Genomic DNA, 18,549 nt, shown 5'->3' on the forward strand with positions numbered 1-18,549 from the left:
CTAGGTCGACTCGTTTCTCAGCTGACAAGTTATCATCACATATCGGGCCAAATAAGTGAATACTGCTCGGCCGAGGCAGAAAGCATTTTAAAGGCACTTTTAGTTAACACGACGGCACGTTAACTTCGCTTTGAATTATTGTAAATCTAGAACATTTACTGCTTCACAGAAAATCGAGCCTTACTTTCATTTTTCAAGTAATTAGAAAAATCGTCCGGATTTTGCGGCCAGCCATTAGGGGGGTTAAGAACACACTTCCACTGCATGATACCCACGAAAAGTTGAAGGCCGATGAGTGCAAAGACGCATAAGAAGAAAGTAGTAAGAATTAGCACATCAGAAAGCATCCTAATTGATTTCAATAGCGTGTTAACCATGGCTTTTAAACCTGTAACAAACAGAAAGAGAAAATGAATTAAAAAGTGTATATCAGATTAATCTATATTGTTCAAAACGTATCAAGGGAACCAGTAAAAATCAAACGGTGTTACAAACACTTTTTCAGTTTTCGAACAAACCTGAATCTCTTTCTCTACAAAAAAATAAGAACGCCTGGTAAGAATTGGTCGATCACACAGCTCCACAAAAGTGGAGCATTTTTTTAAAGCCAAAATAGTCAATTCATATCTTGAGTCCACTATCCTGGTGAAGATTTTTGGAAAAAATGTGAGGAAGTCTCAAAAAAAAATCGACTTGAATTTTTAAATTGATCGGTCTAGACGCTAGTTTCGTCAAATGTCAAACGCCTTGAGATATTCATGAGTCAGATATCTGTTAACACAAACGTCCTTTTAACGGTCGCGTGCTTAGTAGTCAAGAACGAAGGCTGTGGGTGACCTTTGATATGATAGATACGAGACCCTAGGAAGGCTTCGCATCATAACAAAGTTAACCTTACCCTCAGCCTTATTCAAAGGCTCAGTAATGCAGCACAACTTGGCTATTCTCGCGCAACAACTCTTCGGCACAAAGTTTGCTTTTTTAAAATACACAAATAGCGAACGTTTCTCTACCTTTAACTGCTGATATTGTCCTCAAAGCTCTAAGAACTCTGAAAGTTCTAATTCCTGATAAATTTTCTACTCCTGGAAGCATTGTTATATATCTGCAGAAAATAGCAGAACAAAAGGGTTAAGAGTGAGACCTTGTCGTCAGAACAATACAATCCTTTCCTTTCACAATGCAATCTTCTTCTTTGTCCAAGCGATTGAAGCACCTTTTCTTTTTAATTTAACATTTTCAAATCTAATTCAAAGGTGCGTGCCTTAGATCATAAACCAGTTCATTTCGTTTTGCTTAATGATAATAAGGTTTTTTAATTTAAACGAAATAAGGCGAACAAAAATCAGGTTTTCGAGCCCGTAAAGTCACCAGTTCTTTCGAGAAAAGAGCTGAAGCTATTTTTGGCTGCTGGCTTAGGTCAAGTTTTGATCACGTGCTTTAGCTGATGTAATCCGCACGTGATTTGATAACATAGTTATCATTACATAACATGCAATCAATTAACAATTGGTTCATACGTCAGCGTGCGTTCATCGAGATATGAAGCACGCGGGAAGTTTTGAGAGCACGAAAGATGCGTAAGAGTTGCTCGAGGCGTAGCCGAGAGCAACTCTAGCTTCTTGAGTGCTTTTCAAACTTCCCAAGTGCTTCATATCTCAACGAACCCAAGCTGACGCATGAACCAATTGTTTTATAACATTTTCAACCCGATGGAAAATTTTTTTTCTCGAGGGATTTGTTTGCTGACGTCATGAGCGTGCACAATAGGAATATGAAGCACGCTCGCGCAATTGAATTTGATTAGACAAATTTACTAGCTATGTTATGAACTCTGTTACCAAATAACGCTCGTGATATATTAGCTGAAGCACGTGATCGAAACGTGACTTACGCCAGCGGCCAAAAATAGCTCCAATGTTTTTAATTCTACGAGAGCAAAATGTTTTAAGTACAATGCTGACTTAAAATAACTGAATACTGTTAATTAAAGCAAAGGTGATTGTCGCCATGACAACGACGAAGTCTAGCACCTTCGTCCACTGCGCGGCGATAATTCCAGAAAATAGTAACAATGAAGTTGATGGAACAGAAGCAATTTTGAAACTTTAAGTTTTCTGGTCTTTGTTCAACAAAGCATCAAGACAAAAAAATTAAATCATTTTTAAGAGTCATCGAGATTATTTAATGTTCAAAATTCATGAAATATTAGCTTGGTTTTCGTTAGTGACAGAATTAGAGTGATCATAGGAATGCGAGATAATTCTGCACTGTGACACAATGCTGGAGATTTTCAGGTTATAAATAATAGACAGCCCTGACGATTGCTTCATTGGCTAAAAACTGTGTTTAAAATAACCAAAAGTTAAACCAGCTAAAAATAGACTGCTGTGACAGCGTGAAACCGAAAACAATTTTCAACTCACAAGAACAACAAGCAACTTATTTCAGACAAAGCCAGACAAATAAGTACAAACAATATCATAAACATCCTTAGGGCCCCCGTCATTATTCATCGCCTCAGCGGGGGGGGGAAAGGTATGGAGGATTTGGTATGTGTCACGATAAAACTTACCTGATCGTCCTTTAAGGCTCTCTAATATTCTTTTGACTCTCTCTCCCCCCCAGTCAATTTTTTTTAGACTCCCTCTATGTACTCTGTTGGCGACGACTGAACCCCCAGTTCCCCCTGAAAACCATGTGATCCCCGCAAAAGATTCTCCGACTCCCCCCCTCCCCCCATCAGTACTTTGTCACTGATACCATGATACCAAAGAGTTCTGATTGGATGATAAAGCTTACAGATTATTACAACGAAAACCTCATTGACTTACCCTAAAATTACTACTAGAAAGTCTAACCAATTCCACGCATTTCTAAGATACGCGTATTTATGAAGAGCAAATCCACGGCCGATGATCTTAAGGAACATCTCCAGAGTGTAAATAGCAGCAAAAACATATCTGTTGAAAAAAAAAAAGCAGTCCCCATATTAGCATCTTGACAAATATTTTAGAGTGTAAATCTACATTTCTAGTAAAGAGCAAAAGCGTACTAGAACTAACGGAATTGGCCACAGATCACACACAATATGTGTTCACACATAATATGTTATTTTGCACGAAGGAGAAGAGGAAAGAGATTCTTTAAGCTTGTCCTTTCCGTTGCAAAGTAAATAAATAAATAGATAGATTCTAATAAAGAAATGGGCCTCCACATACATCAGTTTAATATCGTCAATTTTTTGACGTCAGTCTTTTCAATTTTGTTTCCAAGTTGTATTTGCAAGTTTTAAGTTACATTAAATTTCGACAATCCAAATCGTTTTCTTCGTCGATGGATGTTCTATTTGTAGTTGTTGCAGTCAAGGCAAAATGGAGACAATTCACTCTAATAAATGTTAATCACGTCCGTGGTAAACTTAAGCCTATCCATTATTGGGAAACAATTCTATCATCATAGCAACCACCGCCTACGTTTTCTACGAGATAAACATTACGTGTTAAACTTGATAGCATCGTAATTTTACATCACGAGAGAAGGGTATTTATTCAGCAACGGTTAGCAACGACCAGCCACATGATACACAAATATTCGTCTGCATATCAAACGAAAAAATAGCCTTTACACAAGAACGTTGACCGCCAAATTTCAGCTTTTTGCAATAAGAGGTTTCACCATTTAAAACCTTTGTTTGACATTGGCATGATTTATTGGCTATTAAAATAAATATACAAAAGAACACATTGCTTTAAAACCTTTCCCGTTTCAACAGAACTCCAATAAAACCTCACTGTCGTCTTAACGACGAAATGAGCAATTTCATCAAAGGATAAACTTAACCAGCTTATCAACGGCAATAAATTGAAAATTCTCCCCATAACGAATAATCCAAGTACAAATGTACAGCTAAAGTTGCCAAAAAGTTTTAATCCGAGAGGACTGTTACCAGGCAACACTTAATAAAATTCGAAAAATGTAAAAACCGCACAGAACCCAAAATTATTAGACAGATATTACTGAAATATAAGGATTTCTTCTGTCTTAAATACGATATCTTTGATGCACGCTGTGAAGGTACTAATTTTATATTTTACAAGTCGTCATGGTTACCACGCATACCAACAAGACGTTTGAGGTAATTAAAAAGTTCTTTTTTGTGCTTAAAAACATTATTGAGAATGAATTGGCGCCTTTGTGACTCAAATAAAACTTTCCCGACGAGGAAATTAATTTCTCTTCGTATGTCAGAGATAGAATAATATTTCCGGGCGCAAATTTTGTGCAGGTGATTTTAACATTCCGTGCACTTGAAATGTGTCTTCAAGTTAATACGACTTTTGTCTTTAATATTTCAATGCCATCTATAAAGTAAACAGAACATTACACGGCCACTCGGTGATATGAATTTCACCTTGTTGTGCTAGTAGCATGCCTCACTCCTTCGCTGTGTTCACTTTTGAAGGATACCATTAGCAATCAATCAACATAAAAATTCGTATCCCCGTGTGACTATGTGATATCCTTAAAGAAATGTTTAAGTTCCACGCCTCGCTATAACCTTAATCTACCAGAACGTTACTGAAAGTTAAACATTTAAACCAATTAGAACAAGCGAGGCGTTTTTCAGTCTAACTAGAAAAGAGTTTGGTTCATTCTCTTTAAATGTTCTCATAACCAACCAAAACTTTTGTGAAAGATTATTATTATTTTTTAAGTTTTTTCTGCGAAGGAATTTTGATTTTAAACTATTAAACAAAATAGAAATCTTGTACTTACTCAGCCTCATCCGGTGGATTGCTCATTGCTAGGAATACACAGTTTGTTAAAATTGTTAACAAAATAATGAGTTCAAAATATCTGAGAGTTAGTCAAGGAATATGACAAACCAAGAGAAAATCCAAAAATATTGGTTTTTAGCAAGGTACCGAGAGATGTTCAAACTACACAGAAACACGCTCAAACGACAAAGAAAAAGCCTGCAAGTGATCACGGAAATTTGAAAACACAGGATAACAAGTACATGTCGCACAAAAAAAATTGTGGAAAAATAATGATATTTACAAAATAATTATACATAAAAACAAACAAACAAACAAGTTATTAACAACAAACACTTAGAGGGATATTACAAACAAAAACATTCAAAAACGCCTGTACAAGCAGGTTTCGCGGCCCTAAATGATTAAAAAAAAAATAATACAATTAACGCAACTATCTGTTCACAAATTGAAATGTAATAAAAAGGATATTGATGAGTTATTAAAAAGAGGACAAATCTTCGAATCCTGTTGCGAGGGCTGAAGAGATAAAGTGAGTCTGAGGCATGGAAACGATACACATACTGTTTACCAAACTTGTTCGCAACAATAAGGAACGTCTGAAAAATGAGAAAACACAGAAGAATATCATGAAAATAAACTTCACTTCTGACACAAAGAATACCTGAATTGACTTTGATAGGAGATAATCCGCGGTCATGTAATCAGGAGTATACATTCTACCATTCGGTAATGAGAATTTATAGCGTCAATCATACCATAAATTTGCCCTCTGGTAAAATAATTAAATTTCCAGTGTTACTTTTACGAGGTGGTTATAGTTTAGCTACATATATACATATATCCGGCAGAATGAAAGTTATTCTAAAATACATACGAACGCTTGGGGGCAGCTTTTAATGGACAGTTTTGAAAGGAAATGTCTACAGATTGCCAAGGTTGGTTGAAACGTGAACGGGAAAGACAATATTTTATGGGCGCAGCGGCCACTAAGAATGTCAACTGACTTACTTTGCAATAGAATGTATTGATTGCGGTTCCTGAATTGGTGAACGGAAAGGTTTTGCTGTAATCTTTTGAAAGCTTGTAACATGGATAAAGGCCATGTAAGCTATTTTGTTGTAATAAAGATAAATATTCCGGCGCAATTTACAAACATATCGGTGGACGGAAATGGAATAACAAGAAAATGTATGTAAGATGACCAAAGAGTGTTTCCGAATTCATCAACACTCGATGTCAATTTGCAAGTTCACGGCAATTTCGGAAGCTATCTAGCCATCAATCGGAAGTCGAATCAAATCTTCACGAAAGACACCAAATAAAAATAGAGCGCCTCATTTATTGGCGATTTCGGCGGGCTTACTTTTAGCGAAGGGTGAGCGCGGTATTAGCTCTCTTTTCGGCAGAGCTGACGATTGGCTGATAAGTATCTCATCTCGAAAATTTAGACAAGAAGAATATCATGTCACTAGTACTGATATTGTACATTCAATTAAAAAGTGAATTTACTTATTATGCCGCGGGTATGTGTCTCCAAAACGAAAATCAAGAAGGTAATTGATAAATTTTGGACAAATAGCAAGAGCGCTACTTTTAATTTCTAATAAATAAGAAAATAGTTGAACAAAAGGATAATTTTTTTAATTCAACTAATACGAAATTAGACCCCAGTTTCGCAATGTAACTAAATTTGAATGTCTTCTGCAAAATGTTTATTTCAATCTTTTGTCGCTTTTGTGAACGAGTGCACCAGATAAACAGAAGTTTTAAAATTGCATTCTTGCAACTAGTGCGTTTCGTGGAGTGAGAAAATCATAAACGAAAGTGTGTTGATCAACTTCACACAAACACTTTAAGATATTTTTTCTTTCCCGCAGAGGAGCTGTACCTCATTTAATTTCATCGTACTGATTACGTCCAAGTCTCGTCAAAATAAATTGCTAAAAAACCGCGCGAACCTCCGCGACTAACGCTTCTGCTAAGGCAACCGGCCGAAGAGGGATACTCTCAGGGAAGATTTCTCGATAAAGTCTTGGCTAAGAGAAGTTGTTTATTCGCCTGGGTAACAAAACAAGCCTATTCTTAGCTGTATTGAATTCTACGTGGAGTTAGCCACATAACATCTTTCTCAGTTTGAGAATATTAAGAACATAGCGTGAGTATTAAAACATCTGTCGTCTTCGATGTTGTCGTTCCCTTCTCGACGGGGGCCCTAAATATTACTCTATTTCTTATTCAACCCCTAGATTTGCAACCAACAGGGGGTCGCGTACTATGAAAGAGACTCTTTTGTCATGGACAGCTTTGTTTTGGTCAAAATAGCGGACAAAGCTTTCTCGCGCGGGTAACAACCAAACGAAAACAGTTTCAAATTCCTGCTGGTTATAGGTGGAGGATTTAAGTTAACTACTTTGAAACACTCCCTGTTCATGTCTTTTTTTCACGGAGAGGGAGTCATGCTAATCAAGAGAGTCTCTTTCCTACAAAACTATCAACATTTTGAAGCCTTAAACATGACTTTTGAGCGAAAATCACAAATCAGTACCCCCTTCACAATAACATGTTTTGAAACTCCCGCGGGTAGAAATAACAGGATTCAAAACTCGCACAAAAGAGAAGACAACGTGAGATGAACGTAAGTTTTTGCATTCGCTTGGCAATTCCTACTGTTCGTCTAGGAGAAACTGTACACAAGCGAACAATAGCTCCGTAAACTCAATATCGAAACCAAAGAAAAAAATTATTCCGCCGATCGTATCACTGAAATTGAATTATTCGCCTTTGATTCGAGTGTTCACTGCAACATAGAATTTACAAGAATTTCAGGCGATGTGGTTCAATTTCATTCTAATTGGACGGTCATAGTCTAAAAAAAACAGTGCAATAAAAAAACGATACTCGATCAGTTTAAACAAAACAACGAAAAAAAACTAGTGAATTGACGCTGAATGTCTCTGCAGTTCTCATTAAATGGAAAAAGGTATGGAAATCCTTAAGACAGCTACAATTTTCAGTTAGGTAAACAAGGTATTAGGCTGTCACTCGCCGAAGCAACGAAATTTAAATATTTTATCAACTTAACAAATGGGGGAAAGGGCCCAAACAAAAGCTTTTGATAAATTATTGAAAGTATGTAAATCAATTCTTTGAAGGGCAAAATTTACACTATTAATATTTCATTTACAGTGGCATCGAGAGTTGTGAAAGACCCATCTCCTTGCCGCCCTGAACTTAAATAACATGGCTTACAAAAGAAATGTTTGCGAAAAACGAACAAGAGCAGGCTCTATTCAAGAAACGGAAAACGATTAAAGTGAACGGGTGCCTGTAGGATTATAGAATGTGTGACAAGTATATTTACACAAAAAAAATTGAACGAAGTTCAAAGGAATGTATTGGACATCACTTTGTCCGATTGGCAGAGTCGTCGCTATCTGTAAGCTGTAAATTCACGGCAATTCTCCTGTCTAAACAATATTGTTTCATCATCAGATGCTTTTTCGAGTCTCTTTAAAACCCCTCCCAATTTTGCGGTCTTCCGTAAGTTCTTGTTTTATTTATAGGCAAGCAGGTTGCTGGAATACAAATGTAACATGCCGAAATCAAGTTCAGAACGGACGTACAAAAAAATCTGTGCAAAATGCGAGTCTTCGTCATTTCCCTTGCAAACAAGAATAAAGAATGAAGTTTGTTTTTCGTCACTGTCGACACGCTTTCGGGTTTATGTTCATCTTCGTTGTTAAAGTAAAGCTGAGAAGCTTAGTTTGCGATAGATTAAAAGAACTGTCATTTTCTTGATAAAGAAACTATTAATATTCATCGAAGCTGCGGTTCCGAATCTCGCCTAAAAGTATTTACAGCGTAGCCAAGAAATTCTACGCATATTCAACAATCATTCGCCCAAGTGTGCGAAAATTTAACGAAAAAGTTATTACTCCTTAGTCTTATCATAAAGTCAAAACGCAAGTCCGCCTTTCCTTGAACTAACGAAAACACGAATGACTTTTGATTAAAAAATAACACAAACGAGATACAAAGTGATTTAGATTTCTCAAAGGCAAAAGTACAGCTTCTACCGTCGATTTTCCTGCAAATTTTCGATCGCTGAGTTCAATGTTTAGAATATAATTCACAATATTCTTAAAATTTGCGAATAATTTCCAAGTTTAAGCATTGAAAAGCTAACCGAGATGAAAAATAAAGGAAATACTATCGAAATTCGACAGCAAAGAAGTCGTATTTGACTTTTCCATTGCCGAATGACATTTGAAGAAAGAAACGCATTTAATTCACGATATTGTTTGCCTGCGAAGATCAACGGAACATCAACGGAAGGGCTTTATTTACAGCAGACATGAAGCGCTCGCCGTTCGATACACTTCAGCTTCAATATAATCACTACAAAATAAAATTTACCGTCGAAATTTACTTTACTCCATCTCTTTCTGTCACAGCAGTATTTAAATTGAAAAACGAATTAGTCGCAATCGGATATAATTCATTTTTTTGAAAACGAACGACACTGAGTTGTCTAAGAAAGCGATTTCGGAATGGACGATATATCCACTTACTCAATTACACACAAAATAAAGGAAGAACGAAACTTACTGGCTCGCAAATAAATGTTGCGAATTTCAAAGCGAGGTTTTCTCCAATTTTTTTAACGTGGTCTATAAGGGGAATATCTACATTATTCCAAAAGCGACAATCGATTTTTGGCTGACTCGCAATGAGGAAGTCATAATTAATTCGAATATTTTCTACTATCAAATTCCAGTAAGAAAGAGTCATTTCAACCGACGATTTCAACGGTTACGTTGCATGCGGAAGACGAGGAATCAAATTCTGAGCACTGCTTTTCGCGAAAGTGCGAGGATCAGCCGTCGAAATATAAGGGAAAATACACACACTACTCAGCGACTCGGCTCGCATAATATTTAAATATTTACGCATGCTTAAGGTGTATGTGTAGAGTTTCCTTGCCGATTTTCACGGATAAAAACATCACATAAGGAAGAGAAAATTCGCTCGAAAACCGTTAAACTTCACTCTAAAGAAAGCCGGACAAATTATCCAAAACAAATCCGGTGTAGCCGCTAGCCAAAAATCTGTTGTAGTGTCGAATAACTTCGAACGCTAACAGAGAGCTGGCTAAAAAGCCAACCGCCCCGGCAAAGGTTTACGTCTGGAGAAGGCCAGATTGATTCAATAATCAAACGTATTCGGGAATGAGTGCCAGGTGACGAACCGAAGTGATATTGAACATAACTTACTTGTCCATCTTGGGGTTCGTAATCGCAATCCTTAAACGGTACTAGTAAATAGTGCGCCGCCAGTGGTTTATAGGGTTCTTCGGCGGCTTGAAGATCCTGACCATCTCCATCGCCATGAATTAATTGAGAGCGCCTGAACGCTTCTTCTCTAGAGTGTTTTTCATGTTCTCTCACATGGTGAGCTCGTGCTGCAGCAGATGCGGCTATCATGTTTCTGAAGATTCTACTGCTGCAAGTGAATTTCTGGTACACAGTCCACCTGCCGTTCTTCTACGGCACTGACATAACATTTGAAGTCCACTTTACTCGCGACCCGAACACAGCACAAAGTCGCTGAGTGCCCGACAAGAGACGTCGCCGATAATGCACGTTAACAATCCAAGGACTAGCAGCCGGTGCGGGTTCGCATTCTGTTCGCTTAGCGCGTTCAGGAAACCCAAAAACTGGTAGAAAAACAACATTTCGCCATGACGATGGTTCTGGTAAACACGGCTTCATTAGAAATAATCCTACACCTGGTCTGCTACTTGCCTGTACCTTGGGCATGCTGGGATACGATGGCTGTACGTCACTCCGAACATTAGCCATCTGATTGGCTGAATCATAACAACGCCGGTTTTCCCCGCACGAAGTGGCTGACATAAATTATGCTTCACCAAACACCACATTTTTGCGGCCTGCCCTCGGTTTGAATCTAACGCCAATATGCGTTAGGTGACGCAAAAAAAATTATCCACTTCATATTCAGTTTTGCCAAGAGCCTCACAGCGCGAAAAAGGCCAGAACGGCGAATCAATATCGACCGAGTTCTGAGAGCTTAGTTCGAGTTTTCAGCCCATGGAACTCGCAGAATGGAAGATCGAGAAATATGGTTTTTTAATTTTCGCTTCGAAATATATCTAAAAAACGGACGAAAGGAAACAAAATTGATCGAACTATTTTCGGCATCATTGTGGGTTGACAGTAGCTAATAACTTCATTGGAAACAATAGCGACCGACACAGCCATCCACACTCCACACGATCATATTAAACTTTGGAAAATCAGCTTCAAGATACGATTCCAGGATATTTAAGCCAAAAGGCGAAAGTCTCACGAATTACATAGCTTAAATTTCATCCGTTGGTTCTTTTGCATTTTAATATTAATTCATTACTTCTTCGCTCTCAAGTTTCATCTCATTATTCGATGAATTATTTGCCAGCAATGCACCAATACAACGCAGCGAGTTACCCACCGCTATGACAACTCAAAACAAGAACTTTCCATCAGTTTGAAACATTTTACGAAAAAATGCTTCAAACCGCTTGCGAAACAAAGACCTAACTCGTTCTTAGACACAGCGAATTTGTTTGAACTGATTATAAACGACTGCGCGAATGCAGAGCCTCAACGAGGATGAACAGACGAAATCAATTACAGTGAACACAAACAGGTGGCTGCGAATCCCAGAACATTTATCGAAAGGTGCAAAATTACACTATGAATATGCAAAACATTACCCAAAAAAGTCAAATTTTCCTCGCCGCAATTTCATAATTTACATCAGCGTCTACTCCAGAGTTATTACTGGCGACAATAAGCCATAAAAAGCTCACATCATCGGCGTTTTTTCCTTTATCAGGAACGCTTTGATGACTTTTCAACTTTGTGCAAAATAATTACAGTCTGGCAGTGTTTATCGACTTAGCGAAGTCCGGAACACGGTCTACTATATCATTAACTTGCCACTGGTAAAACACGAATTCACCGAAATACCTCGCAGCGAAATAAACGCAGACAATTGTGTGACAAATTTTAACAATTTTTTTTGTACGTTAGTTTTTAATCTGTTTGCCGCAGGACAAGAAGTCGACGAGCTGGTTGGCAACACTGTCACCGAAATTGTACACAGGAGTCTTAAAAACAAGATAAAACCAACAAAAGTCTTTTCTATAAATCGATCTCCAAGACTGGGTTTGAGACTTCGTACCTGTTGATTAATTTCTGGCGAATGAGTGCCACCAAGCAAAGCTCGCTAACCTAGGAGGCGGTTTTATTTTTGCGATTAAGATTTCGACGGGTACTTAAGTTATTTAACCCTAGCGGCGACTCTATAGCACGCTTGTACGTACCTCTGCCTTAGGCTCTCCATCTGCAACCTCCTCTCGTCTAGTTTCCTTTCCTCTGGAGGACAGAAACGTAATTGTTTCGGACATTGTACATGGATGACCATCATACCGTCGAATTTCGCATCCTTTAGGGGTCAAAACAGAACCCGATGTTAATACTTAATGCTCACGATCGCACTGAAAAGACAACGTAATTTTTCTTTGCAACGTAATTTTTTGCATAAAAAACCTGCTGCGCTCTTTGTTCTGTCTTCCAATGACAACCGTCTTGCCAATTACCAGAAGACCTCTACGTTTAGTGCGAAACAATGGCTTTTAATCAGAAACAAGCTGCCTACATTTGTCATTTAACCACTAGCGCTGAAGTATGAGTTCAACAATTGAAAACAGTTCCACTGCCATTTTACAGGATGAAATTTACATTTGCAGCATGAAGGCTGCAGAAGAGGAAGATCTTGCAGAAAGAAGGGCACACCATGTTTTCCTTTTTCTTATGGCACTAATTGGTTTAATACCGAAAACGTGAGGGCATGCTAAAGTGTCATCGCCGACTTTGACAGGCAAGAGGAAAGAGACCAAAATAGATGAAACAGAAGCAATGCGAAGAAAGAACTAAACGACTACGTAGACGAAGGGCTCGGAAGGAATTAAAAAAATAAACCTCGGAAAGAAACCAATCAACGAAAAACACAGAGAGAAAACTTCATTTAACAAAGTTAAATATCTTAACAGCTAAAATTTGTTCATGGAATATTCTCTTTTATTCTCGTACATGGTTTTTCGTAGCAGCTCCAAGAGGTACTGCGAATTGTTGCCCAAACCAGCCACAGAAGATACAAATCAGCTTGGCTTCGCCAGCTAAATTTTAACGCAAGGATTACCCATCGACACCGTGAAAGCTTATTGAAAAAGCAGCTGACAATATTATGGTGGAAGGATAAGTCCGTAGACATTGTATAGTCTTTTTCTTTATTTAATACTTTTAACACCTTATTACAAAGATATCAGTGAAGAGTTATTTTGTTGATCGTATTTTAAGTTTCTGCGGTGGCTCTTGCATATTATGGACCTGCCAACATTTTCATTAACACTTGTGCTAAAAGCGGCTCAGCTTTTTGCTCGCATTAATCTCCAGTTACTCAAACAATCATATTTCGTCAAATGACGACATTGCTAGATAAAGTATTTACTTAAACATCAAAGTAACATTTAATAACTAGATGCGACATCACGCGGGATCACGCGAGATCACGATAACGATCTCACCCGAATCGTCAAAGGTTAAGGAACCGACCAAAGACCATACAGCTATGTTTTTTTTCGTAAGTTCGTTTTTGTCAAGACGGATTGTAAACGACTTACATTAACACAATGAAGGAAAAGAAATAGTTAAAAATTTGAATATTCCTTAACGTCACCTGTTCTCGGAATACAAACTCTTAAATATTTAAATTCATAGAGAGGTTTGGGAAAAAACCCACAGGATTTTTCACAGCTCAGTAAAAAAAAGGAAAATTGTATTGGTCGTCTTTAAAATTAGCTGGTTGATTTTGGCTGAACACATTTGTGAATCCTTGTGAGAGAAAGCCATTTAAGCGTTTGAAGAGAGCCAGCAAGGGGAGAAAATGAAAATAGATTGGCTCTTTTATGATTGATTGACTAACTCACTATCAGCAAGGGGCGGAGTATCCTGTCAAAGGCTATAGAGTAATAAAAAAATGTCAATGAACAGAACACAGCATAACTAAATCCAATATCGTAACCAACAGTATTTTCATCATATTTTATAAGATAAAAGTTAGCGACTGAGGAAAAAAACGTGCATTTATTGCTTCACCGTCAATACGAAACAGCATGAGTTAAAATACCTAAAGACAAAACTTAAAACCACAGCAATAATTTCACAAACTGGGTTATTGAAAATGCCATAACTCCTGTCAAATAACAAAAGAAAAACCGCCAGTACGGTGTATTTCTCACAGCTGAGGTGTTTATTCGTTAATAAACTCGGTACACAGTCATGGTTCTTTATTTATACAACAAAACAACTCTAAAGAACAAAGGATAATGTAACTAAATATAAACTACGGATCTTAAGACAGCTTGGCCAGGATTTATATCGGCATATTTTTTGACTGTTAGAGAATGACAGAAAAACTGTCAACAAATTAACAAACGAGCTGCTCAAAGTACAACAAACACTAATGGAAAATTAAAGAAGATAAAGAGCGAGATAAGACGGTTGAAGAGGAACAACCGGTCACGACCGAAAGGAGGCTTCTTTTAATGTATAAAACACTTCAGAGGACGAAAAACTCAATGACTGCCGACACTGCGTGGATTCGCAACGAACGTTTTAATGTTCAGTTCATGTTAAAACTTAACAAAGACAAAAACTTTCTACGAAAAGGAACATAAACCAAATTTAAGAAAAGCCCAAAATTGGCTCCGCCCTTTGAAAAATAGCGAGGTAGAGCATTGTTCTCTGAGTCAAAACTTTGCCCTGTTACATGTATAAAAGGTTTTCTCGAGAAAACTTGTCCATATGAAGTGCTTGAATCAACAACATTAATAATTTAAAGCAACTTCCGCTGTGAAAACTTAGTACTAGCAGTCCGACGAAAATAACATTCAAAACTTGGAAAATACGGAGAGCAAGAGTGAAGTTTATTCTAAAGATACTCCCTACAGTCGCAAAAATCTCACTACACCTCGCAATTACAACCCAAAATGAGCGGTTCTCTCTCAGTCATATCAGTCATAGTTTCCGCTTCTGTACATCAACAGCTGATATACGAACGCGACTAATACCTTGTCATCTTTTGCCTTCGACCTTTACGAATCTCTTACAATTGCGTAGTAGTAGTATTTCCGTACATCATTAGCAAAATGTCACATTAAAACATTTAAAAAATTAAATTCAGACATTTTCCTTACAATTGTTCCTCATAAAAAAGCCTAAAATTTCTCTAACTTGAGCACTGCAGTATACCTCTAGCCCGATGTTGTCTTGTCGGCTTAAGAATGTTACGAGCGAGATGTAAGTTTAACTTACGATTGAGCGCGGAACAAGTTTTCATGAAAAGACGTATGAAAAAATATCAGATAATAGCTAATTCGATATCTTGGTCACAGACCAGTCATATCGAATAACAGACGCCAGACTGAGAAGAACGATATAAATATGCAAAATGCTAACCACACAATACAGCTATCACTGAGCCTACACATTTGAACGATGAGTGCAAGCATAGTTTCCCAGCAAATTGACACAGCTTTGTTGAATATTTAAGTAATAAAATTTAAGGCAACTACTCTTCCCATTTTCTTGGCAAGTTTAGGGGAAAATACCCCAAGAGGAAGGAACATCAGCGTCTCTCAAGCAAAGAAAGATACGAATAAAGATAAGCAGGAGAGTGGACGCAACCAGTAAAAAGTATTCTTTATGTTTTGAAACCATGAATATGTATACCCTTACACGATAAAATAAAAAACCAAATAGATTTTAGTTGTTGCTTTTTTTATAATTGAACAAAGAAACCGAAAGAGATTTCATAAGTTCTAACATGGCCCTAAAAAAAGCCAAACACGGTAAGACCAGCACTAATTAACAAAATGCACTTTTATCATTCACAATTAAAATTCAATGGAACAAAAATATCCCTAAGACGATTTTCAACTTTAAAACTTAAAAAAACTACACTGCCAACATTCAATTTGATTTAGAGCCCTGAGTATCAAGTTGATGTGTTTAGACTTCTGTGTTCGACTGAAAATGTTACAACTGACTAAATGTTTTCGCGTCCTTTTCCTTATTTGGATAAAATGGAAATGACAAGTTAATGTAAAATCGATGGTGAGATCAAAAAAAACCAAAACAAAATATTTGCGGCACCAAATCTGGCGGGATGGAGTAATTCATAAATTATGCTTGGTTCCTTTATTAGCAGAAGTGACGAGATAAAATCTCACTCGATATTTCCATTCAATTTGAGGAATTAGATTTAAAAATACCACGTGACGATTGATCCGTAACCTTTATTCCAAAGAGTAATTTGTCGAAACAGAACCTCACTGTTGTTTTCCGCGGCAATGTGGCAGACGTCTATAAGAGGATTAACTTTCAAAGACATACAACTTCAGGTTTATTGCATCCAAGTTATTTTACTTCGTGGTTGCAAAGCAATGACCGTAATTACTTTTTACCGCAAAGTTTATTAGTACATGAGGAAAAGCTTGCGATTTAGCCGAATTTCCTGCATGACAGCGAGCTAAACAGGTCCAACAAAAAGGACAGAATACAATTCTTAAAAAAATTGTTCATGATATTAAGGCAATTTGAAAATTTTTCAGAACTAGGGGGTTTAAAAAATTCACTTGACCAAGAAAAACAGTTTATTATTAATAGCCTGCGAGAAATTTCTTGCGTCAAATTAAAGCCTATTTACCTTCGAATTTACGTAAAAATTAACAGCTGTTTGTAAAGGAAATATGAGGGTACTTAACAAAATGTTGCGCCGAATATTACGAGTTTACTATTCAATATCAACTCAAGGCCTGCATAAGGAACAGGTAAAAAGACTAACGACGGAAAAACTGCTCAGTTTATCGAAAAAAAAAATGTATCGTTGCACTTTCCCGAAAATGAACAAATGTTTAGTTGACGAAGTTTTCAGATCTTATCTGCGAAAATTTCGTCATTTTGTAATTAAGCGCATCCCAAGAAGCCAATTACATGTTTTATCAAGTTTACGGGTACAGAAGACCACAGATATTGGTATAAATCATTTGACATTATGGACATTTTCTAAAACGTGTCTTGAGCAATGTTTCGCGAGAATTAGTCGCTCGGCCAAGAAAAAATGTTCTGGTAGACTGGGAACTATCCCGTTCTAGGTGTCCAGATTCCTCCGCCATTTTGAGAACGAGGCTGGTATAACGTCGTCAAAAATGTATACTCTGAGGATAATCAGTCAAATGCGGTTCATTTAAAATACGCTCTCAACATCAACAATGAGGAAATCGTTTTGTGAAATTCGTAATGTCTCCTCGACTTAAAAATATGATTGCGGTTTTGAGAAAAAAAGGAAGGATAGAGAACCCCATAACCCATTTGAACAGAATCTTCGACCTGTAAATGATTTTAGTACCTTTAGCAGCCCTCTTGAAACACTACGACAACACTCTTTTCATAGCGCATTTTTCAGCAATGTTTGATGTAAACTTCTGTTTCAATATCTTCCGTTCTCAACACGATCCTCATATTCCATATTTTAACGTCTTGTCAATTTAACAACCCTACCCGGTTTTATGAAATAGCAAAAACTTCTGTTAGCTCAGGCGCCTTTCACCAGTTTTTCCATCGAGTCAATCTTTCCGGCTCCTTTAACAAAAACTAATTACTGTCTGACGTCCCTACGTCTGAACTGCAATTGCGCCAATTTACCAAGGGACCATTGGATTGTTAAACTTGTCCACTTTCATCTTTTACCACTTTAGCCTCAGTTATAAGTTTTTTTCCCTACTTACGTATGATTGAAAAATCTAGCCTTAACAGAACTCCTCATATATGATAGGAAGTGTTCATGTATATTGTTTTTGTTGTTGTTGTTGTTATTTTGAAAGTACAACTTTTGTTTTGAGACAGAAAGCAAACGAAAGGAACGAAACACGAAGCGATTTCTCTGAGTTGCAGTGTCTCTTAATTGTCTTTAGACGAATTTACTCCGTATCATCTGAATTTCAGGACAGGAATTGCAAGCAGATCTCCAGCGCAATAAAATTTTCAAATTTTATATTTATTTCCCTCGAGGGTAACGACACAATTACACATCTTATTTACCTACCTATTCAGGACTTCAAAACCCCTTTTAAAGACGTGATTCTACATAACATCTATGTGTGAGTAGGTGTATGACGGTAAATCACGGCGCGGCTGCGGTTCTAGTTGGTGAGAAAAGGATTTTCAGGTGCCACTGTTGGCAGTAGCGTTCTACGTTTCCTTTTCCTGATTGGAAAAGTGCCAGGCAGATATCATTTAGATGACATGTCTTCTCCAAGCCGAAACATTACGTGCAAAGCACGTTCTGCCAGAATTTGAACAAGATTGGTTTCCATGTTCTAACGCATTAGGTTATAAGAAGCTACTTTTAATTTTGTATATAGAGCACGCGCAACCGTCGGTTAAGTACATTATTCGGTTTAGTACAAGTCGTTTCTATCTCACCGAACCAAAAAAGGGCGCAACACGAAAATAAAGTTTGCTTTTGGATTTAAACAAACTCGCAAGTTTATCGTGTCCCTAAAAGATTCTCAAAAAAACAAACGGAACAAACAAACAACAGATATCAAATTCTAACGTTATTTCCTTATTCTAACTTT

At 37.3% G+C, this 18,549-nt stretch overlaps 1 protein-coding gene across 1 annotated transcript in view; it reads right to left on the reverse strand.

Moving 5' to 3' along the window:
- LOC131792001 (sodium channel protein 1 brain) overlaps window positions 1–18,549 on the reverse strand; it is a 40,279-nt gene that overhangs the window by 13,774 nt on the left and 7,956 nt on the right. The window contains 6 exon segments of the mRNA XM_059109363.2: window positions 185–388; window positions 1,014–1,105; window positions 2,835–2,963; window positions 4,780–4,856; window positions 5,249–5,380; window positions 12,172–12,293. Coding sequence (XP_058965346.2) covers window positions 185–388; window positions 1,014–1,105; window positions 2,835–2,963; window positions 4,780–4,856; window positions 5,249–5,380; window positions 12,172–12,293 — 756 coding nt within the window.

The sequence above is a fragment of the Pocillopora verrucosa genome, chromosome 7, assembly GCF_036669915.1.
Source record: "Pocillopora verrucosa isolate sample1 chromosome 7, ASM3666991v2, whole genome shotgun sequence".
Classification (NCBI taxonomy): domain Eukaryota; kingdom Metazoa; phylum Cnidaria; class Anthozoa; order Scleractinia; family Pocilloporidae; genus Pocillopora; species Pocillopora verrucosa.